Consider the following 9596-nt stretch of genomic DNA (forward strand, 5'->3'; position numbering starts at 1 on the left):
CCACCATTTTTCCCACAAGCCCAGGAACGCTGCATTCTGATTGGCTGAACAGGTGGCGATGAATCTGTCAGTCCAGAAAAAGTTCAACTGGGTCCGTCAAAACGGATGGAAATGTGACAGAGACAGACGTGTCTCATTGAAAATGAATTGAAATGAACGAATGTGGACACAACAGATCAGTGTAGCCGCCCCTTTAATCTGCATGAAGGTGCAATTAGACGATTAAATGCTTCTTCACTGAAACTACCTCATCATTTGTGATAGTAATATCACTTCTATTTTAACCTCCTTACATCGGCTTCCAGAGGAATTAAGAACTGAATACGATTTCATTGATCACTTTGAAAGCGGTAAAAGCCTTGGTTTAACTTTCATTATGGAGCTTTTAACTTCGTAGGTACAGAAGGGTCATTCGCTGTGTTTCAGTACAAAAAGATTATTGAGAAATGTCTGCACAAGAACTGAGAACAGTTCTACACTTGGTCAAAGCAAACTATGAACTAAAGAGTGCTGTTCACCATGATGTGCATGTTCCAACAGAAATTGGGTAGCATGATTAAAAGGTTTTTTTCAGCGTCCTTTTGCTTCTATCTCTGCGTGTTCGGAGCAGGGTTAAGCCTAATTTGTTTGCTTGTATAAAAAGTATTCAACTGTGCATCTGCAACTTGACTGCTGAGGACATGGTATGTTTATATATCAGTGCTGTGGATTTGATCTCAAGTCATTTCTACAGGTCTGTCTTGTCCGCTCTTGCCCGGCCCCCGCGTGTGGAGATAATCTTAGCTCGGGCACGGGCAAAAATGAGGTGATTTTTAACTCTTTGTAGAGCAGATCTTAAAAATCTGATTTCACTAGTGTGGAAATGCAGCGAAGAGAATTTGAAGAGGGTGATGATGTTTCTAGAGGGGGCTTTCAAAAACCAACGAACAGGAAGAAAAAAAAAAAATCTTAAGAGACACAATGAGAATTTGAGTTCCAAACTGTGTGTGTGTGTGTGTGTGTGTGTGTGTGTGTGTGTGTGTGTGTGTGTGTGTGTGTGCGCGTGGTGTAAGAAGCTGCCTGCGACGGGCAGCGTGGTGTCACTCCTGGAGAGCCCAACCTCCAGAAACCTCCTACACCGACACATCATAACACCACCACACCTCATTGGTTAAACAGGCCTAAGGACACACAAGCTGATTGGCTGTTACAGCAGAATGACCCACCTACCGACTTCCTACTTTCAAAGCTCGTTGCACTACGAACTACGGGTTCGACTGGAAATCACTTGAAGCCATCTTTGATTTTTACAAACACGTTTTCTTTGAATGTTTAGAGTTTGCTTTTTAGCAAATAAAGCAAAAAGCACAGAGACATGAGTAACGTGTGTGTGTGTGTGTGTGTGTGTGTGTGTGTGTCTCCCCATCGATCTCTATATGTATGTATTTGTTTCTGCATTCCATCCATCCTTCTTTCCTTCTGTGTGTGTGTGTGTGTGTGTGTGTGTGCTTGTGTGTGTATCAGTCGGTCCTCTTGGCCCATGCCAGGTCGTCTGATCGTGGTTTCTGCCCCGTCAGTCGTTCGATCAATCTCTCCATCCGCCTCCAAAAGCCCAGCTGGTCCAATGGGTAGTTACACCAGCCTGGGATGAAGGGATGAAAGGAGAGAGAGAGACAGAGAGAGAGAGAATGATGGGGGAGGAATGGAGAGAGGGAAGAGTAACACCAGAGAGAGGAAGAGATATAGAGAGATGAGGGAAAAAGGGACAGGAGGTGGAAAGAGGGATGGGATAGAGCAGAGGAAGAAGAGAAGGAAAGAGAGAGAGATGAAGACAAGGAATGGACGAAATGAGGGAAGAGGAGGAGCAGGAAGGAGGTGGAGGGGGGGAATGGAGGGATGGTGGAAATGCAGGTTGAAGAAGACAAGAAAGTGGATGACGAGAAGGAGAAGACAGAGGCAAAAAGAGATGGAAGGAAAAGAGGTAGGGAGGGGAAGAGGCAAGAGGAAGAGAGGGAGGGAAAACCGAGGAGGGTCGGGGGAGTAAGTCCAGGAACATTGAAGAGGGAAACGGAAAAGAGAGAGAGAGAGAGAGAGAGACAGAGACAGAGAGAGAGAGAGAAAAGACAATTTAGAAACGACTACATCAAAAAAGAAAATAGTGCTCCTAACACTATGTGCCACCACTGGAAGAAAAATACGAAAAATGAATAAAAGAAAAAGAAAAGAAATTCTCCAACATGGAATTGTATTTTTCATTCAGGAAGCTGTTGGAAACTTTCCCTCCGAGGAAAAAAAACTGAAACCTCTTGTGACTTGGAATCTGCAAGTTAATACTAATAGTACTAATAATAACAATTATAATAATATCCATTTATGTAGAATCATTCAAAACAATTACAAGGCACATAAAGGAGTAAAAAAAAAATCTACAAAAAAAAGATAAAACCAACAGCAAAAGCAATGAAAGTGAAGCAAGAAAGATGAAAGTAAACCATTAACAGGAAGGTCAACAACAACGAACACAAGATAATAAAACATCATGACATATAAAAGCAGATCTAAGCTGAAGTTCTTAAAATAGGTGTGAAGATGACAGAGATGCAGCGACCCAGAGCTCAGACAGGCCGTCCCGCGCCGGCTGCCTGCAGGCATGTTGTTATTTTGATATCTGTTCAATTAGCTGTGCAGCTCTAATTCTCTAGCCCCGCCCACTGCCCCCCCCACCCCCACCCCACAGGGCAAACACTGGATCATGTTGGCCTGCTTCCATCCTTCCTCCTCCACCTCACCCTCCTCTTTCCTCTCCTCTCTTTTCCCCTCCCAACATCCTGAACTCATCCTCAAATTTTTGTCTTTTTTCTCCCTCTGTCTCTCTTTTCTACACTTCATATTCCACCGCTCCTCTCTCCTCCTCCCTGTCTCTCCTCCATCCTATCTACACCCCATTCTTCAAACCTCTCTCTCTCTCTCTCCCTCTCTCTCTCTCCCTCTCATGATGAACAGACCAGGTCTCAGGAGGGGGGAGGAGGGAGGGGCGTTCGGCTTGTCCCAGGAGACGTCCTTAGCCCCTACTAGCACGCTGCTGCACGATCAGACACACACACACGCACCCACACACACCCACACACACCCACACACACACACACACACACACACACACACACGTCTCCCTGCCATCACACACTGTTTCATCCACATTCTTGAGATCCTACATGAAACCAAACTTGGGAGTAATAGCTATGAACATGTGTGTTTAGGGTTTATACATTAATGTATGTGTAGCTATAGGATACTCACATGTACATATGCATGCATGAATGTACAATAGGCTGCTGTGTGTGTATACATGTGAACGCGCACACACACACACACACACACACACACACACACATGTCTTTGCTGAAAACATTACACACATGTACAAGCGTCACTGCTTTAGAAGCAGCCAAGCAGTCCCTTGACATTTGACATGAATAGGCATTTTACTATTAACACACACACACACACACACACACACACAATCCTTGCATTTACACATACAGTACAAGCACTTGTGCATACATGCAAATACACTTTTGAAAGTCCACACAGACCACAAGCACACAAATGCAGATGTAAAAATTCAGGCCCACACGTGCACACACACACACACACACACAGAAACACACTTTGGCACAAGCAAATAGAGACATCCACATGGGCTGTGTGTACTTAGGCTACCCTTGTCTGATACTCACACACCACCACCCATGTTGTGTTTGCATAGGGTGTATGCTGTAGCTGCGGGGTGTGTGTGTGTGCGTGTGTGTGCGTGTGCGTGTGTGTTTGTGCATGTGTGTGTGTCTGTCCCTCCAGTGACCCTCTCTCTGCTGGAAGACAGTGAAGCAGCCAGCGGTTTTGTTTGATTTCACTCTTTGTCCTCTCTCTCTCTCTCTCTCTCTCTCTCTCTCTCTCCATCTCCCTCACTCTGATCTCTCTTTCTCCCTCCATCTCTCTTTCTCCCTTTCTTCCCCCGTTCTCTTGCTCCGTTTCTCCCTCTTTCGGCAGATTCCCCCCCCCCCCCCCCCGTTTTTTCCAAATCTCTCCATCTCCTCCTCACCCCCCCTCCCCTCGCTCTCTCCCCTTCCTCCCTCGTCTCCTTTTCTCTCTCCCTTCTCCCTCGCCCCCCCCTCCCCATCCCTCCCTCCCTTGTCCTCCATCCCCCCTCTGCCTGTGAAGTCCTATTTGTTAGAACAGACAGCAGGTTAGCATTAAATATACATGGGGATTGTCAGCCGGTGGCGAACACAAAGGCAGCTAGGCGAGCCCCAGTGGAATCCAAGCCCGGCCCAGGCAGCGAGGCTGGGGGAGCGGGGGGCCGTCGCTGTCCCCTGTGGGCCCCCCCGACCACCAACCCACCTCCCAGCGCACACACACACACACACACACACACACACACACAGGCACGCACGCATACATACACACAGGTTAGGAACCAAGGAGGGGGTCAAAAAGACGAGTACACACACAGATGCTTGAGTATGCAGATGTACGTGAGTGTGTTCCTGTACACACACACACACACACACATACACACAGATGCATGCACTCTTTCACTGTGCCACCCCCCCCCCCCCCCCGCAACTCGCTCACACACACATCTGTCGTCCATAGGGGCGCAGGGTGACGTACAAGCTGAATCCCCCTAGTGAATCCTCTCTCTTTTCTCCCTCTCCCTCTCTCTCTCTCTCTCTCACCCAGATGCACACAGAATACTCAATGTGGATCCATTACGGAGGCCTAATGTCTCTAAAGACACACGCGCACACACACACACGCACGCACGCAAACAGAACATTTTCTCTTAGTTATTTATAAGAAGCCGACAGACAGTCAGACAGACGCGGCCGCCATTTTGTCTGGATCATCTGAGAATAGTAAGTGAAATAATTCTGGAGTCATCAGCTCCATTTGTGGCTAAAATGGCCGCCCACAATACGCACTGTGTTCATCATCCGATGACAGTGACTGATGATATGATAACTCCCGACTGGTTAAGACCAAGTATTTGCATGTTTCATAACGCTGCTGCTGCGTGAAAACCTTGGTAGTCAAATTTTGGTCATTTTCATCTTCATGTATTTGAATGAAGTGAAGATTGTGAAGTTCCTTCATGGGTTGAGCATGTTTTATAACCTTGTGGCTGAACAAACTGGGCCCAAACAATGGTGGAAGTCATGTGACAAGACAGTGGAAGTGTTGCTATAACAGTAGAAGTAGCAGTAGCAGTAGTAGTAGTAGTAACAGTAACGGCAGCAGTTGTTTTAAAAGTGGTAATGCAGTAGTAGGTATTGACATGGTAAGAGACATGGTAACACAATTTGTCATATTTGTCAAAATGCACTACTTTTTTTCTGGATGGCTTATTATATTAATAGAAGTAGCAGTTGCACTAGCTAGTAGTTTTGCCTGTTGTGCTGCACTAGGTCTTGTTGAGCAAAATGTGGTGGATGGCTATTTAAAGTAGTAGAGTTACTAGTCATGGTAACACTTGTTTTCACCTGTAGTAATACACTAGTAAGTCTTGTACAGGAAAATGTGGCAGATGACTATTTATATTCACAGAAGTAGTTATGCTAGTTAGTAGTCATGGTAACACTAGCTTTCACCTGTAGTGATGCAGTAGTAGGTCTCGTGCGGCGAGACGTGGTGGATGCGGTGGTGTTTCCGTGGCAACACCAGATGCCAGTCCTGCAGCAGGGTGACCCAGCGCGGCAGGCCGAAGTAGGAGTGGCTCCACTTGTGAATCTGATTGGTCAAGGTCACGAAGACCGCCAGGGCGAAGACGTAGCACTCCCACGGATAGGACGCCGCCAAGGCCTCTGGGAAAAGCGAAGGGGCAGGGGATGGATAGAGATTTACAGATGGAGAGAGAGAGACAGAAAGAGAAAGAGAGAATTAATAGAATAATTGATCTGACTGTTTAGTGTAATGAAGAGGGCCAGCGTGAAGGCGTAGCACTCCCACAGAGAGGATGCTGGCAGGGGCCTTTGAGAGATGGAGACACTAAGGGGGGTGGGGTGGGGGGGGGGATAAGGAACAGGATAGAGAAAGATGGGGGAAGAGTGGGAGAGGGGGAGAAAGGAAGAGAGGAGAAAGGGAGATAAGTAGGTATACGATAGATAAACAAGTATATAATTCCGTGCGCCATGGACGACCAAGAGTCTGCAGGCTTTCATTCCAACCAACTAAACACCAGCTGATTTCACTGATTAACACGACTTCAGAGAGGAAGTAATCAGGAAGACAATAAGCAGTGACTGTCTCGGTGTCTTCCGGAGAGCACAGGTTGTTCGCCAAATCAGAGAGGCCGAGGGGAGATCAGTCATGTTGGCTGTTGGAAGACTTTGACATCAGATTATTCCAGACCGTTATTATCATGGCGGTATCGCTACAGCACCATGGGCATCAAGATGTCATGTCAGTCAGTCAGGGGTGAGACACTTCATCACGGTTTACAGCACACAATACAATCATTTTCAACAAATCATGTCTGTCCTTTATTGAGCAATGTTCTGGTCATACTTCTGCTCCATCTTCTGTACCAACTAATGGTCCTACAACCATAGGGACTTACCTCTGTGACTTACTTACATGTGACTTGTATTACATTTCTGGAAGGTCCTAGTTTAAAGACAACATTTCAAAAAGTCCAAAGCCACTTTTGATGTTGACAACACTGACACCTGTATAACCAATGGGCCGAACAGCGTGGTTGCTGTCTGACTGTTCTGTCCTCTGGTAAAAAGGATCCGCCTGTCTGCAGCCTGTCTGTCTGTTACACCGAAGAGTCTTGTTTCTCGCACTTGTCGGTGTGACTTACAGCTGTCCTCTCCCTCTGTCTTTCTCTCCATCCCTCGTTCTCTCTCTACGGTTAAAACAGGGACCTCTTGACCCCGGCTCAAGTACAGACATGACAAGTGGAGATGTCACCTCGTCGCTTTCAGCTTTCCCCTTCCATCTCCGTCTCCGTCTTTGTCTGGTGACCGCTGGACACTGTGATGAGCTTGACATGACAGGTGTAGATGTCATCTCACCGGTGCAGGACCCCTCCGCCATCCCCGCTGTCCTCTCTCTCTCTCTCTCTCTCTCTCTACCTCCTCCGTCCGCTCCCTCCCTCTATCTCCAACTCGTAGCAATGACCCCTTTTGGTGCAGACATGACAGGTGTAGATGTCACTGCATCGCGGCAGGTTTCCCTCTCTGCCCCCGTCTCGTGTCTCGTGACCTCCTGACTCTCTGCGGTGCGTGACATGACAGGTGTGGATGTCACCTACAAGTGGACCTCACTACTCCTCTCTCCTCTCTAATCTTTCCCTCCCTCCGTCTATCCCTCCCGCCGACAAGCAACTGACCTCTGCAGGTTTCCCCTCCCTCCTTTTCTCTTCGTTTCTCGATTCCGTCTTCCTATCCTCTTCATTCCCACTTTCATTCTTTACGTTCTGTCCAATCCCATTTTCCCTCTTCCTTTAAATTCCATTCCTTCTGCCTGTTGTTTCCATTTCTCCTTTCCACATTTGCTCCTATAGGTAACACTCAATCCTTCCGTTGACCCTAAAGCGGTGTTCACATGAGCATTTGAGACATGTCAAAAAATGTACAAGATCCCATGTATTTAACTGAGACCTATGCGCTGATGGAAGACATGGACTGATGGAGCAAAGTGCGTGAAAATATCGCAACCCAGTCCGTCAAAACAGCTGAAACTAAAACTTTTGATGGAGCGCAGGTAAACGTCATCTTCTAAGGGAAATCATGAGCTAATTAAATTTGTACAGACTGCTTCAAAAGGTTTCGAGACCCGCCCACAGCAACAAACCTAGGTGATTTCAACGCATACTTGTCCGTAAATATGTTGGATGCCAAATGTCCCATGTGAATGCCACCAAAGTGTATGTAAGTGGACACATCAGAGGTCACTGATTTTGGTTCGACGCATGTAAATGTCATAACTGTCATAACTCATACTCCGATTATGAGAAACCCAGTTAAGATGCCTGGCTTAAACAGGTGACTGTGGCATGGAAACATCTCACTCCTTTCACTTTTGATTTACGCCATCTGCGCAAACTCACAGTAGCTGTAAACTCTCATAGCTTTGGGATCATTCTTTTCCCTGTATCAGAAGTAATCTAGTATTGCTCAGTCGAAGAGGGAAGTGGGTAGCCATTCTATCTGGGCGGGATGCCGCAGGTGGACAGGAATATTCAGGTGACTGGTTTATTCATGGAAACAGAGATACTCAATCACAGGTAGCAAAGGTGCATGTAAACAGCTTAACCCCAATGAAACCTTAGCTGGAGTGTGGCCAAGTGGCTAGTGCAGCCAGGTTTACAGGTGCATGTAAATGTACCCAATGTCAACTCCCCTCCTCCTCTCTTCTCCCTCCATCCCACCCTCCTCACCGCTGACCTCTTGACCCAAGCTGAAGTGCAGACAGGACAGGTGTAGGTGTCACCTCCTCGCTACAGGTCGCTCTCTCGCTCTTTTACCATCCCCTCTCACACAGATCGTCTTCCTCCGGTCCCTCCCTCCTGCCCTGATCTCTTAAGGTCGGCACACATGATCACCAACTAAATTGCTTTGCGCCGGCTGAGCCAGTGTTTTCCTGTGGAGAGAGAGGAGTCACCCACCTCAGAGGCGGTGCTGCCTTTGTCGTCCTCAAAATTTCCACTGAGTCGCTGCTACAACTTATTTGAACTTTAACCCAGTTTTCAGCTGACCTTTCGAAGTGTTTCCAATCGCAAGTGACAAATGTGTCGATGTACAAAGATGGAGGAGAAACTCATCTTGCTTCCAGAACTGTGTCCTTCTCTCCTTCCCTCTTTCCCATTGGCAACTCTAGTTAGTGTACACACAGCAGGTGAAATGTAGATGCCATGTCAGTTGTTGTGTAATATAGCCTACTGCTTGTCCACTGTCTTCTCTTTGCCAGCTGTCGTTCTGGTATTTGTTACCATATCTGCTTCTATGTCATGGATCATCTTTCTCTCTTTTTGATTAGTCTTTGATTTGTTTTAATTATTTTAATTATATCCTATATTCTGTTCTGTTGTGTTATGGTATGGTAATCCCAATTCCCAAGCCTCCTCCTGTCCGCCTACTGTCAGGCAAACAATAGCTGGGTTTCCAAGTATTTTTATGCAAATTAAGATGTAGCGAATTAGAGAGGCTGGAAACTGCAAATCTTGATAAAATTTTCTCAAATACATAAAAAAAAGGTTTTACGCTAAAAACAGTGGAAAAGCAATTAAATAATGACATGGCGACATTTGCAGCTAAAGTTTGTCCATCAAATATCTGCTCACCACAGTCTCCCAGTAATGTCATACCCACTGCTGCTCCCATGTATAAGGCTCCTGCCCTGGATGCATGACCATTAGTTCATGCAGTAGAATACTGCCAAGTTTCTTTCTTTTCATCTTCAGATGAAATGTGGCCAGCATTAGTTGACATGAAAGAACACTGACAACTTCCCCAAAATGAATCAATTCATTTTCTAGTGAATGTGTTTTTCTGACACAGCTTTGTAGGAAGCCTATTTATTCACTTCAACCCAGCTGATGGAAAGCTAATTTA

At 46.4% G+C, this 9596-nt stretch overlaps 1 protein-coding gene across 1 annotated transcript in view; it reads right to left on the reverse strand.

Moving 5' to 3' along the window:
• Nucleotides 1-960: 960 nt before the first annotated feature.
• peds1a (plasmanylethanolamine desaturase 1a) overlaps nucleotides 961-9596 on the reverse strand; it is a 35434-nt gene continuing 26798 nt past the window's right edge. The window contains exons 5-6 of the mRNA XM_071904544.2: nucleotides 5628-5840; nucleotides 961-1621 (exon numbers count right to left, since the gene is read on the reverse strand). Of these exons, the coding sequence (XP_071760645.1) occupies nucleotides 1500-1621; nucleotides 5628-5840 (335 nt within the window). The 3' untranslated portion in view covers nucleotides 961-1499. The remainder of the gene's footprint in view (nucleotides 1622-5627; nucleotides 5841-9596) is intronic.

The sequence above is a fragment of the Centroberyx gerrardi genome, chromosome 4, assembly GCF_048128805.1.
Source record: "Centroberyx gerrardi isolate f3 chromosome 4, fCenGer3.hap1.cur.20231027, whole genome shotgun sequence".
Lineage (NCBI taxonomy): Eukaryota > Metazoa > Chordata > Actinopteri > Beryciformes > Berycidae > Centroberyx > Centroberyx gerrardi.